This window comes from Ailuropoda melanoleuca, chromosome 9, assembly GCF_002007445.2.
Source record: "Ailuropoda melanoleuca isolate Jingjing chromosome 9, ASM200744v2, whole genome shotgun sequence".
Classification (NCBI taxonomy): domain Eukaryota; kingdom Metazoa; phylum Chordata; class Mammalia; order Carnivora; family Ursidae; genus Ailuropoda; species Ailuropoda melanoleuca.
Genome location: NC_048226.1, coordinates 102664286 through 102688753, shown reverse-complemented (window position 1 = coordinate 102688753; position 24468 = coordinate 102664286). Strand labels below are relative to the sequence as shown.

The following is a 24468-nucleotide window of genomic DNA, read 5'->3' as shown; positions in this document are numbered from 1 at the left end:
GCTCACCTCCAGGCCAGGACTGGGGCGTTTACTCTTGCCTCCTTTCTGGGCCTCCTCCCAAGTTCTCTTCCGCTTTCTCCATCTCTCTCGCAGCCACCTGGTCTGGGCCCACCCTCTGCCCAGCTCTCCCTGCCCTTCCCACTTGTGCCTCTCCTAGCAGCCAGCAGCTTTACAGGTGAGCAGAGTTCCTGCTCCCGGCTGCCCAGCCCCCAACACGGCACAGGCCACATCCTTCAGACGCTGAGCTCCAGCCTGGCAGCTGGGAAGCGGCCTGTGTGTTCCAGCCCCTGCCCAGGGTCAGATGTGGTGCAAGGCACACCTGGAAACCATGAGACAGGTGCCTGTGGGGCCCTTGGATCTCTTCAGCTCCTACCCCCCTGGACCCACCCCCTATCAGGACAGACCAGCTGCCAGTCACGGTTGGCGGCTGGGAGCACAGTGACCAGTCAGGGGCTGTACCCTGGGGCCCGTCATCTCTTACACTTTTACTCTGGCTCAGCGTCACGAATGATGTCACGTGATGACCGCACTGAGGCAACAGGTGCACAAGTCCCTGCCCACCCCCGGAGCCCCCTGGGGGACAGCCTTGTCCCTCTGATGGTGCTCCTGCACCAGGCAGGCTCTGGAACCCTTGTGGAGAGGAGGAGAAGCTGGCCCCGAGGAGCCCCCAGGCCAGGCATTAGCACTGAGAGCCTCCAGGGGAAGCACTGGGCACTGGTCAGACAGGAGCCACACAGGGACAGCAGAAAGGGTCCACGCAGCTTCTCATGGGCTCTGTACTCGACACAGGGGTCCTCTGAAAGGGGTGGGCTCCAGGCAAGGGGTGGTGTGACCTCAGAGGGAGTCCCTCACTGGGAATAGAAGATAGGCAGGTAGGCTGGGGATGGACAAGACTTTATTAGAGGAAGTGATTGGGGATGGGTGGGAACCTCAGTTACTCCCCCAGAGAGGCCCGGACAGGCTCCCAGGATCTCAAGAATATGGCCAGGCAAAAGGGGGAGCAGGTAGAAGGGGGGTGAAGAGCACGGGGGACTTGGGGGCAAATCCGGGGCTGGGAGAGGGGTGAGGGACTGGGCGAGGGCTGAGCAGAAGAGCTGGGTTGAGGGCGGGTAGGGCGGCTTACGCTCGGGGCCCCGGGAGCAGGGGCAGGCGGCCCAGCGCCGAGTGGCAGACGGTCCCGTAGGCTTGAGAGTAGCCCCCGAGAGCAGCCCTTGCGGCGCCCTGGGCCCCCTGCGAGGCCGAGGCGCTGAACATCCTCCGGCCGGGCCGGGGCGCGGGCCGGACATCCGCGGGAAGCCCGCGAGGGACCTGCACACGGTTGGTCGAGGGGCCGCGTAAGGGGCGGCCCGGGTGGGGGCCCTGCCCCGCGAGAAACCAGCGGCGGAGGGGGCGGGAAGGACGGCAAGGGAGCCGAGAGCCGGGGATCCGGGCGAGCTCACCCGTCGCGCGCCGGTCGCCCTCACCCCACGGCCCGGATTCCAGTCGCTCCGGATGAGGGCCTGGATGGCCACCTGGGCGGCGGCCTGGGAAGCCAGGGAGGGCGCCGCCCCCTTCCCGCTGGGCTTCACCTGGGAAGGGCCGCGTCACGGGGTCACTGCCGGGCCCGCGGAAAGGAGTGAGAGGGACGCGCCCGGGCCGACCTACCCACGAGGGTGCCGAGGGGGCCTCCGCCGTCGCCCCAGGGGGCCTCTCCCCTCTCCCGAGACCTCCTGGGGGCGGAGGCTGGAGCAGGGGGGCCGAGCTCTGCCGCGGAAGGTTCTTGGCTCCGCAGGCCATGTCTGTGGGGTCGTAAGATCCACCCCGGGGTTAGTCTGGCGCGGCGGACGCTCGGTGGCTCCACCCAGAAGGGGTGGCCGTCGGAGCTCACACACCGTGCGCGCGCTGGTGACCGGGGCTGCTCGGAGGTCTGCGTCCGGAGTTCTGCGGGGGCGAGCCCGGGGCCGGCTGCGGGATGACTCTGGATTTGAGCAGGGGTGCCTGGGACCAGGGGGCACTGGGCTGTGCGCCGGGGGCTGTGCTCCCCAGGCCCTTGTCTCTGGGGACGCAGCTGTTGCCCCTGCGCTCCAGGACCATCTGCGGGAAGAGAGGGGCGCTCAGAGGCGTGCGGGTGCAGAGGGTCCTTGGGGGTCGCTGAGGCAGTGGGAGGCGTCGAGGGTGAGCGTGGGTGGAGGGCGGTGGTGGTCGCGGCCGGAGCACCTGATAGACACGGCTGCGATACTCCGGGGCTGAGAGCTGAACTCCTTCAAGCACCGGGAGCCGCACAGCCGAATCCAGTGTCCACTCACGGGCCGGGCAGTGGAACCTGCGGGGAGCCGTCGAGGCGGGTGTGGGAGAAGCGAGACTCGGCTGCGTTCCAGCGGGCCTCTCGGACCGAGCCCAGAGCCGCGACCCAACACCCAGCCCCAGCAGGGGAGGAGCTGGTCCACGGGACCCCGCCCTCCCCCCCCCCACCCCGCCCTACCTCTGCACGTAGGGGTGCTGCAGTGCCTGGGCCGCGCTAAGCCGCTTGTCCGGGGCAAATACCAGGAGCCTCCTGAGGAGATCCAAGGCCTCCGGGGGTGTGTCTGACGGCAGGAGGGTGTCCAGCGTCTGCCGTGGCCTGCGGGCGCCTGCGTTTTGTCCCCTGTCCAGGTCGGGGGTCCTCCCCACATCCTTATCCGTGGCAGCTCTGCTTCCCACCCTGACCCTCGGCCCAGCACTACTGAGCTGTCTCGGTGCCTCTCCCCTCCCCATACTACACGCTCAGGTAGCCTGGGAGGGTGGCCAGACCCCTCCCTGCCTTGCCTTCTGGTCCCTTCCTCTCCGTGCCCTGCTCCGTTCCTGTGGGCCTCCCCACACCTCAGGCCATGCTGGGTGACACTGGAGATTCCATATTTTTAGCGTCATCAACTTGCTGGGTTTGGGACCTTCATCAGAAGACCAGGGCCCAGGTCTGGACTGGCAGACCGGCCAGCAAGTTGACAGGAAGAGTGCCAGAGCCAGGCTCCTAAGCAACCCCACTCACCGGGACCCCAGGCAGGGCAGGATCGAGGCACTGTAGCTTGAGCCAAGAGCCAGGAGGTCTGTAGGGTGGGTGGACAGAAGGAGGTGTGTGATGGGGACAGCCTGGTCCAGCGGGGCAGCTTAGGTAGGTCTGGGCTACGTCCTCGTCTCCTCCTGCCCTGTGGAGCGCCTGTCTCTCTGCAGGGCTTGGGCCATCTGGCAGGACTCCAAGCTTGACTACCTGGATGTGTGCTATGTGTGTGTATGTGCATGTGTGCCTGCGCTGGCACACTCTTCCACTCCCACTCCCGCACACGCACTCCATATCTGCGCATTCCCACCTCCGTGGAAGAGCCCCTTCCCCCTCCACCTGGGATGACAATAGGGCTCCCCCCACCTGGTCCTTCCCCTCACTTTGCCCTGCTCCTTCCCCCAGGGAGGAGGAAGGACTCCCTAGACTACCTACCCCATGGCTATCTTCCACCACCTCTTCCCCCGATCTCTGGATCTCTGCAGCCCCACTCCCAGCACAGCTGCTGGACCTGCTCCCGCCAGTCCCAGCTCTTGTCCTGCTCTTGTCCTGACCCACCCAGCACTGGGTCACCCAGCAATGGACACTACTTGGCCCTCAAGGACCCGTAGCTCCTCCCTGGGCCTACCATGTGTAGGGCCTGCCCTTTCCAGTCTTTCTGAGGCTCTGGACCCTTCCCCCTCGCCCTCGTCCCCAGCCTCCTTCCCACCAGTCCTGGCCTGTCATGCGCTGTCCCTGTACAACTGTGTGCACTGATCCTCAGACTCCCTGATGCCCAGCAGGTCCCTGCACACACTCACCCTCCTTGGATGGCGGTGGGATGGTCTCTAGGATCAGCTCCAGCTGGTGCAGCGTGGATGTGCCGGGGAACAGGGGCCTCCCCCGAAGCATCTCCCCCAGGATGCAGCCCAGACTCCACATGTCCACCCCAGGGGTGTACCTGGGGTAAAAAGGGGTAGAGGCATGGTGGGGGACACTTGAGGCAGAGGTGGAGGGAGGAGGAGAGACATTCAAGGGGGCAGGGTCTGGGGTACTAGGAGGGAGCCAGTGAGGATGCACGTAGGGGCACAAGAAGGCCTGGGGGCCTTGGCTGAGCAAGAGGCCATGGGGGGGGGGTGCTGGGCAGAGGGGGAGGGTAGGGTTGCGGGGAGAGTGGGGCTCTTACCAGCTAGAGGACAGCAGCACCTCGGGAGCCCGGTACCAGCGTGTGGCCACGTAATCTGTCAGGGCCTGGCCCTCAGGCCCCTCAGGGAGGCCACTGAGGGAGCGAGCAAGACCAAAGTCACAGAGCTTCACCAAGCAGCTGGAGTCCAGGAGGATGTTGGATGGCTGCAGGAAAGGACGTGGATTGAGGGCTCTCAGGGGTGGGTCCCCACAGTGGGGGGACAGGGCCCACGAATGGAGCATGGGCGGCACCTTCTGGTCTCGGTGGATGACACGTCCTGAGTGGATGAACTTGGTGGCCCGTAGGAGCTGGTAGATGATGTAACGCTTGTGGACGTCCCTCAGCAGCTTGCCCTTGCAGATGACGGCGTTCAGGTCAGTGTCTAGGAGAGCATGGGGGTCAGCCTGGGGGCCTGGGCAGAGTGCTCAGGGTCCCACTTTGGAGCCCTCCGGTGGCTGCAGTACCCACGTCCCACTGGCCGCCCTCAAAGCCCTGTCCCTGACCCTGTCCTGGGCACACACACTTCCCAGTGGTCCCAGCAGGCTTCTCAGGCCTGCTTGCTGCCTTTGTTGGTACAGCAGTAAAAGTCTGTGGGATTATTTTTAATACTTTATTTCCTGTTGCCTTGTTTTATAAAATGGGTAGAAAAAGGAAAATACAGCTGTGAACAGTGGAGAAAGCAGGAGCCTTGTGGAGGTGGGCTCAAGGTGGTCACTGCCAGGCCCCAGTGCGGACACGCGCCCGCTGTTTGTCCTCGTGCACTGAGGAACCGCCCTAGCTGAGGGCTGGCCGCTGTGGCGACCCCAGCAGCAGAGGGCCGTACAAGGGAGGCAGGCCACTGGAGTGTCCTGCACCAGGACTGAGCAAGGCCTCACTCACCCATAGACTCAAACACCAGGTAAATGTCCCTGTCATTCTCTGCCCGGATCACATCCAGGAGGCGGATGATGTTGGGATGGTCCCCAAGTTCCTAAGGAGAGAGCCAGGGGCTGTGTGCTTTGAGGGGCAAGGTGTGGGCTTCCCTCCTTGTTTGGAGAAACTGCACCTGGGGAGGTGGTCAGATAGCCCTGGCCACTCACCTGGAGCAGCATGATTTCCCGGAACGTTCTCTGGAATGAGACAGAAACATGTGTGGGTGTGGAGGAGGAAGGAAGCCCGCTTCTTGAAAGGATGCACAGGGATTGATGCTTGTCACCCACATCCACTGGACCATAGGGTCACAGAGCAGAAGGTGCTCTGAGCAATGACAGAACCCTGCTGGGAACGGCCTTCAGAGTAACACTGGAGCTTCCAGGCACCAGGCAGCAGGAGTCAGCCCCACACCCCTGCCCTGGTCCCTCTCACACCTCTTCTCCACTCATTTACCTGGGCATCCGTCTTATCTCTAAAGGCATCGAAGATCTTCTTGATGGCCACGACCTCGCCAGTCCTCCTATCCACTGCCTTCCACACGATGCCATAGGCCTGTGAGAAGGGTGGTCAGCTTGCTGGGCACAGGGCCAGCCTCCCGCCCAGCCTTCCCCTGCCCACTGGACTGCTCGTGGGGCCTGCTCTGGCTCCTGGGAAGGAATGAGGGTGTGGGGAGGGGCTGCGGCTCTGGGTGAGGAGGTCCCTGCAGCTGCAGGCTGCTCAGTCTCTTGCCCAAGCCCCCGGCGTCTTCCAGAGAAGGGTGATGGGAAGCAAGGCCCCAGGAGGAAATAAGGTCACAGATGGGAGAGTCTGGGTGGGAGATGAAGCCTGTTCTGGGCACCGCTCCTGTCTTCCACATCCCCCCTCCAGCCTATCAGGAAATCCTTTTGGCTCCACATTCCGAATTCGTTAGGATCTGACCACTTGCTACCATCTCTGCTGCCCCACCGTCCGAGCCTCTTGCCTCTCGCACATCCACCGTCCCTCCTCTACAGAGCAGGGCGAGTCTTGTGACACCAAAGCCTGCTACCACCCTCTGCGTCATGCTCACTAGAAGCCCTTGCAGCTTCCCAAACCCGTAGGAGATCAGAGCCCTCCCCCTAGTCACTCCTATCCCCTTCACACAAACTCTGATCTTTCCCCACAACCAGCAGGTCCTTGCCTCAGGGCCTTTGCGCTTGCTGTCTGCCCTGTTCGAAGAGTCTTTCTTTCCTCCCCCATGACACACCCACACGGTCACACACCCTCACATACACTCTTACACACAATCCCACATGCACATTGGCTCACACAAGGTTCTGGCTCTCGCTTCATGCCCATTTACCCACTCAGGCCCTTCCTGGGCCAGGCTTGGGATCCGCCCATTGCCCTCAGCCTCTGGAGTGTGGGCCCGGCCTCCTTAGAGTGTCCTATGGGCACCAGAAGAGGCAGCTGGGAGCAGGGGACGCCGGGTGGGGACCGGGGAGGGGATTTGTCCAGGATCCCACCGGCCTGAGACCACTGTGGGCCCAGAGCCAGGCGACAGGCTTCCTTGGAGTAGGCGCTGTTAGAGCCCTCCGCAGGACACTGAGGCCCGAGGGACTGGGGGGCTTGCCCAAGGCCACCGTCCAGTCCGTGAAGGAAACAGGTCTTGAGCCCTGGACCCCAGGCAGTGTCGGACAGAACAGACCTCCCATTGGACCTGCCCCCGCCCTGCAGGTGGCCGGGCTCACCCCCTTCCCCAGCCGCCGCTTAAGCAGGTATCGTTGGGCTACGTGGTGGTCCACCTCCGCGGCGCACATGCCGGCGGGTGGGCAACGGGAGGCCTCCACAGGCCCGCTGGGCTGGGACTGTTGAACCCGGTTGCCTTGGAGACTGGGCCGGCCCCCCCCCCCGCGTGCGCCTGCGCGGCGCCGGTGTGGGGCGGGGTGTGAGGCCCAAGCCCCACCCCGCCGCCTCGCCCCCGGCAGCGCCCCACCCACTCGGCTCCAGGCCCCGCCCCTCCCGTCGCCCCGCCTATCCCGCCCCCCAGCAGGGCCCGGGCCTCGGAAGACAGGCTGCAGGCGCGGTGCGTGTGTCCGGCGGGTGCCCTCGGCCGGGGTGCTCTTCCCGCTGCCTCCCCGCTCCGCCGATGTGGTGCCGGCGGTTAGGGCGGTGTTCGCAGACCGCCCCCCACTACCGAGCGGCCTGGAGCGGGGGCCGCGCCGTCCCCTGCGGGGGCAAGCGCCAGGGCGAGCAGGTGCCGAGGCGCCCCAGGAGCTGGGGGGTGGGCTCTCAGGGCGGGGGCGTCTCCCCAGCAGCCCAGGGCGGGCGACAGGAGGCGAGAGTTTGCACACACTGTTGGTGGGAGCGTAAAATGCTACACCTTCTTTGGAAAACAGTTCGGCAGTTTCTTGAACAGAAATTTACCATGACCCAGGCATTCTTCAGCTGGAGAGTTACTCAAGAGAAATGAAAACAGGTCCACACAAAGAATCATACACGAATGTTCATAGCAGCTTTGTTTCCAGGAGCCGCAAACTGGAAACGACTCCAATGCTACTTCCAACATTTGACACAGAGGAACAGATAAATGAAACGTGGCCTAGGCGTCCAATGGCACGTTGCTCAGCAAAAAGGAAAGAAACTACAGAAATACATCACATGAATGGATCTCAAAATCATTATGCTAAGTCAGACCCCTCCTCAAAAGAATACACTGTATGAACCCATTTATATAGAACTGTAGACAATGCTACCTACAGCCCAGGGATGGCCCCTGCGGGGGAGCAGAGGGAGAGAGGCATTGGGATTTTCAGAGGTAATAGAAATGTTTAATTGCGGGGAAGCTTTCAAGGGTGTATACTTCTAAGTTAATTAAATCATACACTAAATACGTGGTTGTATCTCGATATAAAGTTGGAGGTCGTGCAGAATAAGCAAGGGAGAGGAGCCAGGTGGGAGAGACTGGTCTTCTGGTCCCCAGAGAGAATCCAGTGATGCCCTGGACGTGATGCTCTCCCCCAGTAAACAGTTGGAAAATTGGACAAAATACTCGAAACAACTTTCTGTAAATCGGACAACAAGCAGTGCAGGAAACCAGGAACAAACGACCTCTAGACTCCAGTGCCAGCAATGTGTCAGGGATGGGTGGGGAAAATTTCCACTGGTCTGAGACAGAAAAACTCGAAGATCCATAAAAATCTGCTTTTTAGGGGCGTCTGGGTAGCTCAGTGGTTAAGCGTCTGCCTTTGGCTCAGGGCGTGATCCCAGCGTTCTGGGATCAAGCCCCACAACAGGCTCCTCCACTAAGAGCCTGCTTCTTCCTCTCCCACTCCCCCTGCTTGTGTTCCCTCTCTCGCTGGCTGTCTCTCTGTGTCAAATAAATAAATAAAATCTTAAAAAAGAAAAAAAGAAAAAAAAACTGCTTTTTACTCCTTTTCCCGCTTCAATTCTTGCTAGGACCTGCACCTCCACGTCACACAGGCCTCAGAATACACGTAGTGTATGTCCTCCTTGTAAGAGACAAGGAGTTAATGATTTCTCTAGAACAGATAGCATCTAAGGAGGGACCAGGTGAGAATGACCAGACAAGTCATCATATGCATATTTCAGACCACCAGTGCTCCACACCTCCTGGCTCCCAGGAATAACACCTGAGCTCTCATCTTTGATGAGAGCTCCTGGATGCCTGAGGGGACAAGTACACCAGACCCCCATCCTTGATAAACACCCCATTCCCCAAAGACCAGACTCATGCTCCTTTCCTTCCGGAGTCTCTCAGATGCTCTGTCGTGTGTCTGCTCTCTCTCTATCTTCAATAGTCTCTGCTCTTGCTTCCTGCTGGCTCGTGGTTGATTTCTATCCTCCATGAAGCCAAGGACCATCTTGGCTGGTCCTGTGGGACCCCCTGGGTTCCCGGACCTAGCCTGCTGACAGCGAGTCCATGGAAAGAACGACTTGGTGGCAGGGGGTGGGGGATGGTGTTGCTGAATAATTTCCAGATTTCGCTTCAGTAGGGGGGTCATTAAGCACCGAGGAGCCAAGTGCACACCATAGCATTCAGGAGAGACCCCAGACATGTCACATCTCAGTGAGTGACTAAGCTAGCTGTAGACCAAAGCTTACTCGACACCCATCACGAGTGTGGAGATCAAGCCTTAAAAGGCACAAGATGCTACAAACATGGCTGGGCTGCCAGGCGAAGAACTTCAATACTCTGTCAAGGGAAATGCCAACAAAACAACACTCAATCACACAAAATTCAAACTATCCAGCATTCAGAATGCAATAAAAAGTTACAGGATTTGGGGCCCCTGGGTGGCTCAGTAGGTTAAGCTTCCAACTCTTGATTTCAGCCCAGGTCTTGATCTCAGGGTTGTGAGTTCAAGCCCTGCATTGGGCTCCACGCTGGGCGAGGAGCCTACTTTAGAAAAAAAAAAGTTACTAGATTTACCCAGTTAAAAATATGGGCAAAGAATTTGAACAGAAACAGCTCCAAAGAAGATACACAAATGGTCAACAGCACATGAAGAGATGCACAACATCGTTGATCATCAGGGAAATGCAACCAAAGATATGGGAGATACTGTGAGGTGACCCGATCAGGTGGAGGCCGGTGGCGTGGGCGGGGAAAGAATTCACCAAAAACAGAACAAAGGAGATAGAAGTTTATTGAATACACCACAAGGGAGCAGTGGGCAGGAGAGCAAAGGAGACACTGTCTGCCAGGAGGCGGGTGGGAGAGTGGGGGCACTGTATTTACTGCAGCGGAGTGAGGGGGTACAGGAACATATGGAATTTTCTTTTTTGGTACCTGTTCCTGGTTGTCAGTGGCCCGTTGGTCAGGGCTAGAGCCTATGGCTATTTTGAGGTAGGTCACCTAATGAGCCTGTTTGCTTTCAGCCCCGTGGTCGCAGTGGGCCCTGTTATCTCACTCAGGTTTCCAGTGCTCAAGCCTGTGGCCTAAAAGCAGCCGCTACAGATACTACTCCACGTTCACTAGGATGACTGCAATAATAATAATAATAATAATAATAATAGCCAAGTCTTCACAAGGTTGGAGAGAAATTTGAACTCTCATTGATTCCTCGTGGCATGTAAAACGGTACAGCTGCTGCAGAAAACAGCTTGGCAGTTCCTCAAAAAGTTAAACATAGAATTAGCATACAATCCAGAAATTTCACTTCTGGTATGTGCCCAAAAGAATAGAAAACAGGTATTCAAACAAATACTTGCATACAAGCATTCATAACATTCACAGAAGCCAAAAAGTGGAAACAACCCAAATGTCCACCAATTGAATGGATAAACCAAATCTGGTCTATCCGTACAGTAGAATATAATTTGGCCACAAAAACGGCTGAAGTGCACACTACTTGTTACAACACGGTGAGCCTGTTTTGTAACTAGTTTGAGATAGTGGTTACATAACATTGTGAATGCGCCAAATGCCGCTGAAGGGATGCTTTAATGTAGTTAATTTTATGTGAATTTTACCTCAATAAAAAAGTTCCAAGGCTTGTGAGAAGCAGGAACACATGACCCATACCAAGAAAACAAATCAGTTGATAGAACTAGACCTGTAAATGACAGAGACGACACAATTGGCAATGACTTTAAGAAACAGCTGTTATAAGTATGCTCATGGATTTAAAGAAAAACATGAATATGATGAGATGAGAAGTTATAAAGAAGAACCCAATGGAATTTCTAGAGCTGAAAAATAAATTATCTGAAGTCAAAACTCATTTGATGGACTTAGCATCAGAAGGAATGTCAGTGAACTTGAAGATACAGCAATAGGAACTATCCAAATTGAAACAGGAAAAAAACCAAAATGAAATTAAAAACCTGTGAGACAGTATCAACAAAAATGAGTGATGCAGAAAGTATATTTGAGAGAGTAATGGCTGAAATTTTTCCAAATTTGAAGGAAAAGTAATACACTCTCAAATCCAGGAATTTAAATGAAACTTAAGTAGGAAAAACACAACGGAAGCCATAATGAGCACATGATAACTAAATTGCTTAAAAAATGATAAAAAAAAAACCCTAAAATTATCCAAAAAAAACTTACAAACAGAAGAACAAAAATAAGTATAACCACAGAATTCTTGTCAGAAGACAATTTCAAGCCAGAGGACAAAGCAAGGACATCATTAATGTGCTAGAAACAAAAATAAAATTATACAAATCAAAACAAAAACACTGCCAATCTAGAGTTGTTTACTCAGAGAAAATATCCTTCCAAAATGAAGACAATACTTTTTCAGACAAATGCTGAGAGTATGTAACACTGTAGACCTGAACTACAAAACATATATTTTTTAAAGATTTTACTTATTTGTCAGAGACAGAGCGAGAGAGAGAGAGAGAGACAGAGGGAGAAGCAGGCTCCCCACTGAGCAGGGAGCCTTACACAGGACTTGACCCCAGGACCCTGGGATCATGAGCTGAGCTGAAGGCAGATGCTTAACCACCTGAGCCACCCAGGTGCTCCTGAGCTACAAAAAATATTAATGAAAGTTTCCTTGGATGAAGAAAAATGATTCTGGATGACAATCTGGGTTGACATAAAAAAAAAAAATAAAGAACCCTGGAAATGGGCTATAGTAGCTAAATATAAAAGACATTTTTCTTATCTAGTGAATTTCACTAAAAGACAGTTGACTGCCCTAGCTAGACCAGGTAACTCAATGATATGATCAAAAGTCTATCTCAAATCCAACCACAACCATAATGAGATACCACCTCATGCCCATTAGGATGGCAAGAAAACCTCAAAAAACAAAAACAAAAACCCAGCCCAATCCAAACAAACAAAACACCAAAAATGGGGGAAAAAAGTGTTGGTGAGAATGTGGAAAAATTGGAACCCTTGGACACTGTTGGTGGGATTGTAAAATGGTGTAACCAATATGGAAAACAGTATGGTGGTTCCTTAAAAAATTAAAATTAGAATCACCGTATGTTTCAACAATCCCATTTATCAGTATATACCGAAAAAAGTATTGAAAGGATCTCAAAGAGATATTCGCACATCCTTGTTCATAGCGTTATTCACAATATCCAAGAGGTAGAGATAATCCAAATGTCCACTGGTGGGTGGGTGGATAAACAAAATGTGGTCTATACATACAGTGGAATATTATTCATCCTCAAAAAGGAAGGAAATCTTGTTACGTGCTACAACATGGATGAACATGGACATTATGCTGAGTGAAATAAACCAGTCACAAAAAGACACACACTGTATGATTCTTCCTGTATGAATGTCTAAAGTAGTCAAATTCATAGAAATGGAAAGTGGAATAGTGATTAACAGGGGCTGTGGGGAAGAGAGAATGGGGAGTTATTGTTTAATGTGTATCAAGTTTCAGACTACAAGATAAAAAGTTCAGGAGATCGGTGAATATGTGACTATACCTAACAGTGTGAATATATTTAACACTACTGAACTATACACGTAAAATAGTTAAGGTGGTAACACTTATGTTGTGTTTCTTACCGTGATTAAAAATAATTTTTAAAAAGATAGTTGACTGTTTAAAGTAGATATAATGACAATATATTGTGAGGTCTATAACCTGTAAAAGTAAAATGTATTATGCCAACATGCAAAGGAGGAAAATGGAAATATACTATTGTAAGGTTCTTATATTACATGTGAAGAATGACAATATTATTTAAAGATAGATAAAATAAAAGTAAAATAAAAGTAAAAATAAAATAAAAACAAAGAGCCATAGTTAATAAGCCCATAGTCTAGATAAAATGAAATAATTTTTAATAAGCCCATAGTGTAGATAAAATGAAATATTAAAAATTGCTCAGTTAATCAGAAAGAAGGCAGAAAAATAAAGGAATAAGAAACAGATAAGACAAATAGAAAACAAACAGTACGATGGTACACTTAAACCCCAGCATATCAATAACTACATTAAATGTCAATGGTCTCATTACACCAATTAAAAGGCAGCAATTACACAACCTTTTTTTTTTTAAATCAAAATCCAAGAATATGCTATCTACAAAACGTGCACCTTAATTATAAAGACATACATAAGCTAAAGGTAAACAAATGATGCCATGGTCTGAATACTGGTTCCCCCCTGCCCACATTTGCATGTTGAAACATTAACTCCTACCGTGATAGTATTAGGAAGTGGGGCTTTTAGGAGGTGCTCGGGTCATGAGAATAGAGCCCCATGCTGGAATTAATGATTTCATAAAAAAGGCACCAGAGAAATCCCTAACCTTTCACCATGTGAGAACACAGACAGGAGCTGGCTATGAACCACAAAGATTGCAACCACTCTGGCCCCTTGATCTTGGACTGTTTTTAAAAAGTAAACTCTACCTCCCAACGTGGAGCTCAAGCCCATGACTCCAAGATCAAAATTTGCAAGCTCTACTGACTGAGCCAGCCAGACACCTTAATCTTGGCCTTCTCAGCCTCCAGAACCATGAGAAATAAATTTCTGTTGTTTATAAGCCACCCAGTCTATGGTATTCTGTTATAGCAGCCTGAGTAGGCTAAGACAGATGGGAAAAGATACATCATGCAAATAGTTACCACAAGAAAACTTCAGCGGCTATGTTAATAATAGACAAAGTAGACTTCAGGACATGGAATATTTCCAAGGAGAAAGGGGGACACTTCCTTATGATACAAGTGTCAAGTCATCAAGCAGATACTATAGTCCTGAGAGTGTATGCGCCTAATAACAAATTCTCAAAATACATAAAGTAAAACCTGAGAGAACTGAAAGAAGAAATAATCAAATCGGTTGAAGAATTTACACTCCTTTTTCAATAATTAGTAGAGCAAGCAAGCAGAAAATAAAGATGTAGTAGACCCGAGCAGTGCTGTTGTCCAGCTTGACCTAATCGGCATTTCTTTATTCATTTTTAAAGACTATATATTTATTTGTCAGAGAGAAAGAGCACAAGCAGGGAGAGCAGCAGAGGGAGAGGGAGAAGCAGGCTCCCTGCCGAGCAGGGAGTCCGCTGCGGGACTCAATCCCCAGGACCCTGGGGTCATGACCTGAGCCGAAGGCGGACTGACGGACGCTTAACTGGCTGAGCCCCCCAGGCGCCCCACCTAATCAACATTTATAGAACAACCCCCCCACCATCAGAAGACACACTCCTTTCAAATGTATACGAAAGTCACCAAGATATGGGGCACCCGGGTGGCTCAGAGGGTTGGGCATCTGCCCTCGGCTCAGGTCATGATCTCCGGGTCCTGGGATCGAGCTCCACATCGGCCCCCCAGCTCACTGGGGAGCCTGCTTCTCCTTCTCCCTTTGCTGTTCCCCCTGCTTGTGCTCCGTCTCTCTCTCTCTCAAATGAATAAATAAAATCTTTTAAAAAAAGAAAGTCACCCAAGATAAACCATATTCTAAGTACCATAAAACAAAGATCAACAAATTTTAAAGGACTGAAATAACATAGAGTATGTTTTCGGATCCCACAGAATTGAATTAGAATTAAAAATCAGAAAGATATTTGGAAAATACCCCCACAGATTTGGAGATTAAACAACACATATAAATAAACAGTGGGTCGAACAAGAAATTACAAGGGAAATTAGAAAAAAATTTGAGCTGGAAGGTAATGAAAACATGACGTGGGAATGTGCAGGGTGCGGCTAAAGCTCAGAGGGGAAATTATAGTTGTAAACGCTTATATTAGAAAAGACAAAAGATTTCAGTTTTCACCTTAAAATGCTAGAGAAAGAAGACAAAATTAAACCTACAGGAGGTAGAAAAAATGAAGCAAAGACAAGAGTAAGAATCATCGAAATGCAAAGTGTATAAGCGGGAGAAAAAAACAATAGTTAAAAGCTGATTCTTGGAGCGCCTGGGTGGCTCAGTCCGTGAAGCGTCTGACATAGGCTCAGGTCATGATCCCAGGGTCCTGGGATCGAGCCCCGAGTTGGGCTCCCTAATTATGACCATCAGTCTGCTTCTTCCTCTCCTTCTGACTCTCCCCCAGCTCCTACTCTCTCACACGCATGTTCTCTCACTCAAATAAATAAAACCTTTAAAAAAAATAAATTAAAAAATAAAAATTAAAAGCTGATCCTTTGAATAAATAGAATAAAATCTAACTAAACTGATTAAAACTCAGAGAGAAATTACCAATGTCAGGAATGAAAGACAGTGTATTCCTACAGATTCTTCAAACATTAAAAAGATAACAAGAGTGTATTATGAACAACCTCACATCAATCAATCTGATAACTTAGCTGAAATGGCAAATCTGAATGAGTGGGAGCATTCCCCAAAGATACTCAAGAATAAATATAAATACAGATTGAAAAGCGAGATGTCCACTAGGACAAAGAGAAGAGGAGAAGGCATGTGGATGGAGATGGGAGGGAGGACTGGTAGCTCGTTGGCCAGGCTACAGGAAATGAGACTTGGACCCACTGATGGAGAGCTCATGGCCAGGAGAGGGACAGCAGGACCCTTAGCGAGCTCGGTCAGCAAGAGCCTCTTCCCAGGAGAGTGTGGAGCACTCCCACGCAGCTGCTGAGGACAGGGTGCAGCTGGAGCACCAAAGACAGGGGACAGAGGCCAGCCCCTCTTCTTCTTGCCTTCCCTCATGAACCCCAAGCTAGAAGAGGTCTTGATCCTGCCATTCTGCCACCGAGAATGTAGCCCATAAGCAAAATTATACCAATAGCCGTGAACTTCAGCAAAAAAGAATTCTGCAGAGTGGACTTCGTTACATTTAATTATTGAGTCAATTTTTCAATAGGCATTTGATTCACCCATTAGTTATTTTTAAAGCTGCTATTATGTGTTTTCTCTTGGGGCCATATGTCTATGCAGTCCAACTGTACCCTGTCCAAATAACCTCGCAGATATAAATTTGGCCAAGAAGATTTCATTTTCTTATCAGTTGTTAGCCAACAATAAATTTTGTTGCATGCAGTTGTAACACCCAGCTTTGTTTTGAGCTCATTATCAACTGGGGTATTTATTATGCATTAGCTAAAAAGTGGACTGTGTATTTAAGTTTTAACTGCTACACGGCAGTTTAGGGAGCCCTTGTCCAGAAGACCCACGGTTGGCAGGCAGCGAGCAAGCGGCAGATCAAAGTCCGTGGGTTGAAACGATGTGGTCAGAACTTCCTGCTTCATCCATCACCAGCCTCCTTGTAACTCAGGAGACCAAATTCATGGGGTCCCCACCTCCCAGACTGCAGACCGGCACAGTCCTTGTGCGTGGGCCCCGCCCCTTCCTGCGGGTCACAGTCCAGGTGCGTGGGCCCTGCCCTCACCCCTCAGTGTCAAGGTCTGAGTATGTAGCATGGCTGTGTCCCCTGCTGCCCACCGCTGTCTCAAACACAGCCTCTCCACCCTGCGGGAATGGACCTGTTACACTCCTCCAGAACCTGGATCTCTGAAGCTATCCTCTCCTCTCTCCTGCTCCCGACGTGGGCTGTGGACTCAGGTACTCCAGGTCACTCCAGGAAAACACGCTGGGGGTGTAGATGTGGTCATCTCTGAGATCGGGGGGTCCCGGAGGAGGCGTGCTCCTGGCTGGGCTCCTGCTCACAGCTGTCTCGCAGGGGCAGCTCTGAGCCAGCCCGCGGAGGTGGGCATCGCCCTCGGGGCCTGCGGGGGGCTCTGGACACTGGGCATCCTTCTGTTTGTCATCCTCTTCCTCACAAACAGAGGTAGGTGAGCACCCCTGGAGAGGGGGGCATGCAGGCTGACCTGGCGCATACCCCAAGCCCCAGCCTTCCCGGCCTGACCCCCTCCAGGGAGGAGTAGGGAGACAAGCCCACAGGCCCTGGGCTCCAACGAGGCCTTTCAAAGCTCATCAGCCGGCACCAAAGCTGTGACCCTGCCAACCCTGAGTGGGCCAGAGACTTGGGTCACCACCGCAGCATCATCGTGGAGCCCCAACTGGCCTTCGTGGGCTCCATGCATACACCCAGGGGCTCCCACTGGCTCCGGCCTGTCTTTGCTCCTGAGAAGCGCTGGCAGGGCCCAGGGCCCTCACTGCACCGTGTGTCAGGGAGGGCAGAGTGCTTCCTGCAGGGGCAGCCGAGGCTGTGGGAGCTGACGCACATCGTGGCCTGGACCTGGGCATTCTACCTGGGGCTGACCGTGAACCTGGTGTGGCTCTGGCACAGGTTCCAAGGTACCTGGCTGTGAAGGGGAGGCCCTTGCCCGGCCTAGAGCCAGCTCCCTGGTCTGGGGATGTGGGCAGGGGGCGGGGTGGGGAGGGGGGAGGCCTGCAGGCAGTACCCAAACTAGGATATAGGCAAGGGGACAGATTTGGGTCCCTCCCAGGGCCCAGAGAACAGACAGGCCTGGGTCCTCCAGGGCTCGACCCCAGCCAGAGGACACACTGGATAGACAGACTCTCCTGGACTTTGCTCACAGTCCTGCCCGTCATCCCCTTGGCCGTGGCGATCACCATCAGCACTGTGCTTCTGATCAAGGGACAAGGTACTGGGCTGGGGCATCCGGACCACCAGACTCCCCAGGGTTCCTGCCTCTGCCCACTGTTCACTATCTGGCTCCCGCCCAGGGCTGAGCTTCAAGATCAGGTCTTGGGTATCACCTGAACCCACCAATTCTCCAGGTCCGGTTGGGCTAGGCAGGTAGAAGGGTCGTGGGCACTCGCCACGGGCTGGCCTCAGGCCGCTGTGGGGTAGGGTTCCATAAAGGTGTCTGGGCACAGCGCAGAGATGGGGAAAGACTTGGCAAGAGGTAGTCTACACGGTGGGAAGGGCCCACCAATGTCCAAGTCACAGCCCTACTGCTTCCAGGGGTCCTTGGACAAGGCACCCTGTGCCTCAGTTTCTCCATCTGTGAAATGGGAGCAGAAGCCGCTGCTTCTGAAGTGCTCACCTCAGGGCCAAGCATAGCCCAACCCCACTGGCAACTCCTGAGGGAAGGGCTCACCCCAAGTCTCAGGAGCTGAGTAGGGAGGGCCATGAAAGACGGAAGGCACAGCAAGATGGGGTCTGAGAGTGGGCACTTAAGGGGCCTGACTAGGGGGTTGGGGATGTGGATGTGTGCGTGGTGGGTAGTAAGTAGCCTGAGGAGTAGTGTGAACTGCCCTCGGGGGTCCACGGCAAGCCCCCAGCACAGAGCTGGGGGAGCCCAGGAGTGGGGGAGGGGCAGCCTTGGCAGAAGCTGAGTGGACTGCTCACCCCCCTTCCTCCTAGTGTCTTTCCAGCTCAGTGTTCCCGCCAGGAGGTGAGTGACCCCTCACCCCAGACCTTCCCCAGCCTGAGTCTGGAGGGACAGAGACCACCAGCCTATTCACGGAGGGAGAGGGGCAGGAACCCCAAGTGTGGGGAGAAATGTCATAGGTAAGGCCTGGCTTTGAATCTGAGCCCTCAGGGGTTAATTCTGTCTCTGTGGGCAGCGGCGGGACCTGGTGGACACCAGAGGCACCCCTTTCCCAACACAGGAAAAGGCCCCTGGGGGTGGGGACGGGGGTGTGGGTGGCGGGTGATCTCCGCGGGCCTCCAAGCCAGGCACTCTCCTCTTCCCGGGGAGAGGGGCTGCTCCTGGAGTCACGCTTGCGCCCCGAGGCCCGCGACGCAGAGCAAGCGCCAGGAAGCACGGAAATCAGGGTCCCCGCTTTCCCCTAATCCGCGGCGGTCTGCGGCGAAGCCGGGCACACCGAGGCCACAACTCCAGAGGGAGCAGAGGCGCAGGGGGAGCGGCTGGCGCGGGTGGGGAGCGGCGGGGAAGGAGCCGAGCCAGGCTGGGCGTGGCTTGAAGGTGGTGAGGGCGGGACAAAGGCTGGGGCCGCGCCGGGCTGGGGTGCGCCCGGTGCACCCCGGGGGCACTAGGGCTGTGCGCGGGGCGGGGGCTTCCCACGCGGCTCTCCCACCCTTGCGTCGAGACTGCAGAATTGGCAAGAAGGAGTCTCGAGAAAACTGGAGGCAGAGGAGAACAAAGCGCTCGCAGGACCTCTGGGAGGAGGCGTTCGTGAGCCGTAAGGCGAAGACAAAGCACCGCGAAATCCCGGAGGCTAGGACGACTTAAACCAAACACCTCTGCTGCTGAGTCCCTCACCTCGCACCAGAAATTAAAAGGCGGAGGCCAACCAGACCCCATCTCCCCCCGCGACGGAGCTGTGCGGCGCTGGAGCTCGGGGGGTGGGGTGTGTGCAGGGGCGGCCTGTCCAGCAATCTGACAAATGGGGACGGTGGCCCCTGCCCGGTCTTGAAGGTGGCCAGATGGAGAGCGCAGCCGCCTGTCCCAGGAGCAGAGGGACCCTGGCTGGAAACGCCAGGCCCTGGAGAGTAGGAGCAAACATTCTCCCTGGGCTTCCGGGGAGCCCCCACTGCGGGGTCGCACACGGTTTTCCCTGAGTCTACTTGGTCTTTTCCCAAGTTTCCATAAGAAGTTAGGCACCAATTTCATATTAAAAACAAAACAAAACAAAAAACATATGGGGACCGCTGGGTGGCTCAGTCGGTTAGGCTTCCAACTCTCCATCTTGGCTCAGGTCTGGATCGCAGGGTCTGAGTTCAGGCCTCGCACTCGGCTGCAGGCTGGGCGTGGGGCCGCCTCAAATAACCAAAAGACAAAAAACTATCATTTTAAGGACGACATTCTGTTGTCTGACGCTGCTTCAGTTTATGAATCATTTCCTCGAAATTTTAACACCAAGTGGAGATTCCGCGTTGTCTTGAATGTATATCATTTTATTCTCACTTATAAACCACGTTTGTTACTATGAGGAAAATGCCTCGTCTGTGTTCCTAATTTGAGGAGGCTTGGCCCCATGTTCCACGCAGGTGCAGCCGCCCAGAGCAAGCCCAGAGACGAGGGAATTATCACAGCTCTGAAATCAGCCTCCTGAGATGGGTCTCCACACAAGCCTTCCTACAGATGTGTGTTTCCTTTCAGCAGGCTCCTCACAAACTCGCCAGTGGACAGTTCTCAGGTCTGTCCACACTCCAGCAAACATGGACAGGCCTGCACAGAAGACGAACTACAGGACGACAGGACCCAAACAGGTGTAGATTGAAGTTGCAGGTCCAAGGGCATAGAGAGGCACCTCTTTCAGGGGCATCAAACAGAGTGGGAGGCCGGGCCTGCTAGGTGCTGGCACTGTTGGCACCGCTCACATACCTAGCCAAGACTGAATTAAATGAAGGCTTTATGGTGTTGTTTCCCACAATGTCACGGCAAAAACAGCAACAGCGAAATCCCCGGTGGATCCCTTCCTCTCCAGCCATCCCAGCCAGCTAGGAATGGAAGCTGACCAAGGGCCGGTCAGTGCGATGAGTTGAACAGGTGTGCACATGTGGGCTTAGGAACCCCACAGAGGAATCCCAGAGACACAAACAGTGGACAACCCATGGCATCCGAAAGGCCACGATCTGCCCAGTAACCCTAACTCCCACGGGGGCCTCCAGAAAGAGTGAAAAGAATCACGAAGTGCTTCGAGGAAAACCAGGATTCCCAGAGAGCTGAAAAGTTGTGGGGGCGCTCTGTCCCGACAAGATAGAAGGAAATTTCACCCGGGAGTGGGGGGCGGGAGGCCAGGAACTTGAGGAACCCTCTCCCCAAATAGGGCGACGCGGGGTGGGGGAGAGTCCACTGGGGGGACAGAAAGCGAAGGGCCCAAGCCTGGCACGCGGAGCGCGGGCGCTGCTGCCCCGGCTGCTGCTGCCTCGGCCACATTCGGAAGCCGCGCCCTCCTCCGGAAGCCCAAACCCTGCGGGTCCGCGCTCGGACCTCTGCAGCGCGCGCACGCAGGCTGTCACGCACCGACTTTGGGGCGAGGGATTGGAGGGAAAGGCCCGGAGGGAGTCGGCCGTTGTCCGGGCGACGGGGTGGCGGGGGGGGGGAGGGCGACCGAGTTCTGTCTCCAAGGAGACCGTGCAGGCTGACCGCCAACGTTACTAAAGGTGGGCACACCCCGACGGACGGCCAAGGTCCGGAAAGAGCCCAAGAGTAAAGGTTGGAGACGATGCCCTGACCCCTGCCTGACCCCCACACCCCTGATTCTGCCTCCCCCAAGCTCGTGGCCCAGGGACGCGTTCCACCCCGCTAGAATATTCGGGCCGGGGGAAGGGAAGGGCTAGGCTGGAGGAGCGGGCTGGGGGCAGTGCCCTCACGCGTGCCAGCGCCCCAGGCCCCAGCCCATGGCGCCCAAGAAGAAGCGCGGGCCCAGCGCGGGGCGCCGGCCGGGCGCTGCGGGAGACGGAGCCAAGCCGCCGCTGTCGGAGCACGGGCAGTACCTGCAGCGCGAATACAAGCTGCTCTCCGAGCAGCTGGACGCCTGCGAGGCGCGCGTTGACCAGGTGCTGCAGGAGAACGCCTTCCTGGACCGCGAGGCGGTGCGCTTGCGCGAGGAGAACCGGCTCTTCGCCAGCTACGTGAGCGCGCGCGCACAGCGCTGCGCCCAAGCCATCGTCCGGCTAGAGGAGCAGAACCGCGTGGACCTGACGCAGATCCACTGGCAGCGGGCCGAGCTGGCCTCGCTGTACCGCGGACGCGAGGACGGGGTGCGCACGCAGCTGCTGGAGATGGAGGCGCGCGCGGCGCAGATGGCGCGGCAGGTGCAGGAGCTGCAGCCCTACAAGGCTAGTGAGCGCGAGCCCGGCGGGCGGGGTGGGCGCGCGCCGCGCCCTGGCGCTGACCCGCGCCCCCGCCGCAGGAGCTGCAGCTGGAGCAATTGGCCCGGATCCGGGCGCTGGAGCGCGAGCTGCTACACATCCGCGTGGAGCACACGCAGCTGCTTCACCACGTGAAAAGGCGCTTCCTGGAGGACAAGGCGGCCTTCGAGCGCGAGGCGCGTCAGCGTGTGCAGTCCCTGGCGCGACGCGCGGAGTGGGAGGCGGCGCGCGCGCTCGTCGTGCACACGCAGGCCATCAAGGCTGAAAACGCGCGCCTCCGGCAGGAGCTCCTGCGGCTCCTTCGCTGGGCTCAGCTGCTGCATGACACGCGGCGCCAGCTGCTGGAGCAGCGTGAACAGCTGCGGCGCGAGCACGAGGACACTCGGGACCTGGCGCGCGTGCATGGCTGGTTGCGCCGGGGCCCCGACGGCCCGCCGCTGTGGCAGCCGCCGCCGCCCGCCTCTCGTCTCGAGTCCTTTGCCGCCCCCACAGCCCCATCGCGCGCGGCTCCCCGGGCCCCATTGCGCGCGGGCTCCGGGTCATTGCTCCCGTCGCATGTGGGCTCCAGGACCCCATCACAGGCCCCTTCGAAGGCGCGTTCACGGGTTCCATCCCAGCACCCATCGCCCTCGGGCTCCCGGGCCCCGTCCTTGATCCCGCCCCACCGGGACTCCAGGGCCCCATCCTTGACCCTGTCGCGCCCGGGCTCCCAGGTCTCTTCGCGGTTCTCATTACCTGGAGCCTCACAGGGCACCACTCCGTCTACTAAGTCTGTCCTGGGATCAGGCTCTTTCCGTCCCCCAGTCGAAGGAGACCGTGGACACTGACGCTGCAGCGGAAGCCGCCTCGAGGAGAGCCGGAACCGACTGGGGGTGGGGGGAGGGCGCGTGGTGCTCAGGTATTTGGTGAATGAGGTGTTAATAAAGGTGTGACTGGCCCACCTGGCTCTGGCATGGCCCGCTTTCCCGCTCCAGGATTCCTGGAGGTACAGGGACCACTCATTCTGGCTTCCGGTTTCCAAACTGCAAAGTAGCCTGATGTGTCCCTCTACTCCACGGCTGCCCCCCAGCTGCTCCCCAAGGGCAGAGGAAGTGGGCCACAGCAGTATCCTCCCGCCAGGGCTGACAGAGACGGACATCGCCCTCATGGACAGATGGTGCCGGAGCAGGAAAGGAGTCCAGCTGGCCAGGAGGAGCTGGGCAACCACGTGTTGTAGCCGGAAGGGCCAGCGTGGGGTGAGCTGTGGTCAGGAGGGCCAGCGTGGGGGGGGGGGCTTCGCTCCTTGCGCCCCCACCACCGAGGGCCATGGGAGGTTTTGTGTTTACCTATTGGGGATTTGGGAGTAATTTTTAATTTAATATAATTTCCAACTTAGAGAATAAGTTGCTGAGTACAAAGAACTCCGTTCAAGATTCGCCAGCAGTTTGCATTCTGTCCCCGTGTCTGTATCCGCATTTTTTCCTTAACCACTTGAAATTAGGTTCAAGACACCACGCCTCTTCACTTAAAGAATTTAAAAATCTTTTAGTGTTCCTGAGCACAAGGATGTTCTCCAACCTTATCCCAGTACGATGATCCCAACCCGGAAATTTAGTACAGAGAAAACAGTATGGCTAAATCACAGCTCCCATGACAATGTCGGTTGTCCCGGCTCTGCCAGGGCCAGACATCGCATTTAGCTCTCCGTCCCAATGCGCAGAGGCTGGCCAGGAAGATGTCCCACGGTTGTGGTTGGGGAGGTCCAGCAGGTTTTGGGGGAGGCCAGGCCCTGCATACCCTCAATACTGGCCCGAGGGCTAGGGACTTCATCCTGACCACAGAGGGAAGGTTCTTACATTTTGGGTCTTCAGTTGCACATTGGGGCCCGGCGTTGGAGAGGCCCAAACAGGAGGTGGTCAAGGCTAGAGTGGCTGGTGCACTTCCAGCAGCAGGGTGCAGAGCTGGTGGAGCCTTGGGGACACGGCAGGGCAGCCCCCCACCGTGGCTCACGGAACAGGGGTCCAAGCAGCAGATCCTGAAGGCCCTGTTAAACTTAAAATAAAATGCCAATTATTTTACCAGCAGAAATAGGTTTGTTCAGGAATAGCAGAGAATTGCAGTCCCAAGACGAGCGAGCTAGGGCAAAACCACCTACGAGCCCTCGGAACAAAGGAGCGGAACACTGCTTTATAGAGGAAAGGGGGAGTTGGGAGGGGCTGTTGTAAATTAAAAGCCCATTGGCCAGAACAGAGCTGGCAGTGCAGTGGCTTCTCATTGGCTGAGCTGTTGGTGGGGCGGGGAGGAAACCGTTCTTCCTCTGGTGGGGCTCTAAGGCTGTAGTGACTGGCCAGGTCCGAGACCGGTCCGCAAGTGAGATGTCAGGCAGTGAGAGCTCCCCCTGGTGGCCTCCCCGCTCCACTCGGCTCCATTCTAAACGAGGTCTCCTTTAATTTTCGCAGTCCACATGGAAGGGCCCTTTGGATGGTCAGGACCGGTGGAACCAGAACTGGACTTGGGCCAGGTGGGGACAGTTCAGATCACAGGTTTAAGATGGAGCTTTTAGGGGGCGCCTGGGTAGCGCAGTCGTTAGGCGTCTGCCTTCGGCTCAGGGCGTGATCCCGGCGTTCCGGGATCGAGTCCCACATCGGGCTCCTCCGCTGGGAGCCTGCTTCTTCCTCTCCCACTCCCCCTGCTTGTGTTCCCTCTCTCGCTGGCTGTCTATCTCTGTCAAATAAATAAATAAAAAATCTTTAAAAAAAATAAGATGGAGCTTTTGGTTATCAAGGGCAGTGCACAGTGAGGGTGAACCACCCACCAGAAGTGG

The 24468-nt window shown here is 55.3% G+C and overlaps 2 protein-coding genes across 10 annotated transcripts; one reads left to right on the top strand and one right to left on the bottom strand.

Moving 5' to 3' along the window:
* Nucleotides 1-378: 378 nt before the first annotated feature.
* On the bottom strand, nt 379-21744 carry MAPK15 (mitogen-activated protein kinase 15). 9 transcript variants are annotated; one of them, XM_034668751.1, is made up of 14 exons: nt 6800-6922; nt 5544-5642; nt 5258-5287; nt 5058-5148; nt 4430-4560; nt 4179-4342; nt 3814-3953; nt 3005-3062; nt 2462-2599; nt 2197-2302; nt 1872-2073; nt 1645-1778; nt 1440-1568; nt 980-1308 (listed from the first exon to the last, which is right to left on the bottom strand). In XM_034668751.1, exons 1-14 carry the CDS (start codon nt 6866-6868, stop codon nt 1120-1122), a joined length of 1680 nt encoding a protein of 559 aa, XP_034524642.1. In that variant the 5' UTR covers nt 6869-6922; the 3' UTR covers nt 980-1119. The 9 variants fall into 9 exon arrangements, with proteins under 9 accessions (XP_034524637.1, XP_034524639.1, XP_034524640.1 ...); XM_034668746.1 differs by having other exon boundaries at nt 379-1568; nt 2462-2623; XM_034668748.1 differs by having other exon boundaries at nt 379-1568.
* On the top strand, nt 21192-22492 carry CCDC166 (coiled-coil domain containing 166). Its single transcript, XM_034668534.1, has 2 exons — nt 21192-21632; nt 21707-22492. Exons 1-2 carry the CDS (start codon nt 21192-21194, stop codon nt 22490-22492), a joined length of 1227 nt encoding a protein of 408 aa, XP_034524425.1.
* Nucleotides 22493-24468: the final 1976 nt, after the last annotated feature.